General features: G+C 45.9%; 1 protein-coding gene across 3 annotated transcripts in view; it reads right to left on the reverse strand.

Moving 5' to 3' along the window:
• LOC118332179 (rab GTPase-activating protein 1) overlaps window positions 1-344 on the reverse strand; it is a 76,335-nt gene that overhangs the window by 13,319 nt on the left and 62,672 nt on the right. For all 3 annotated transcript variants that reach the window (XM_035667338.1, XM_035667337.1, XM_035667336.1), the window contains one exon: window positions 218-322. In XM_035667338.1, the coding sequence (XP_035523231.1) occupies window positions 218-322 (105 nt within the window). The remainder of the gene's footprint in view (window positions 1-217; window positions 323-344) is intronic.

The raw sequence follows: 344 nt of genomic DNA on the forward strand, positions 1-344 counted from the left end.
AATATTGCATAGTTCCTGCTAGTCTCCTTCTTGACCCCGGAAAAGGAGATTTAAGTAGCTTCTTTTCACAGTCATTTTGAAAATGCCTTCACCTGAGAATAGTTCTGAACTCTTCCTACTATCCGTAACCCTGGGTGCCACATGAGATTTGAAGAAAAGCTGGACTGATGTCTAAACTACATCAGGCTGAAAAGTGCCTCTTTGCTGGCTCTCTAACCTGTGCAGACTCTTCCTCCAGCCGTCTCTTCTCATCCTCAGAGTCCACCAGTTTCTGTTTGGTCAGCAGCAACTCTTTATTCAGGGCGTCTGCCTTCTCCTCAGCCTGACACACACACACAAACACA

This window comes from Morone saxatilis, unplaced genomic scaffold, assembly GCF_004916995.1.
Source record: "Morone saxatilis isolate NCDOM2014 unplaced genomic scaffold, NCSU_SB_2.0 Contig21, whole genome shotgun sequence".
Classification (NCBI taxonomy): Eukaryota; Metazoa; Chordata; class Actinopteri; family Moronidae; genus Morone; species Morone saxatilis.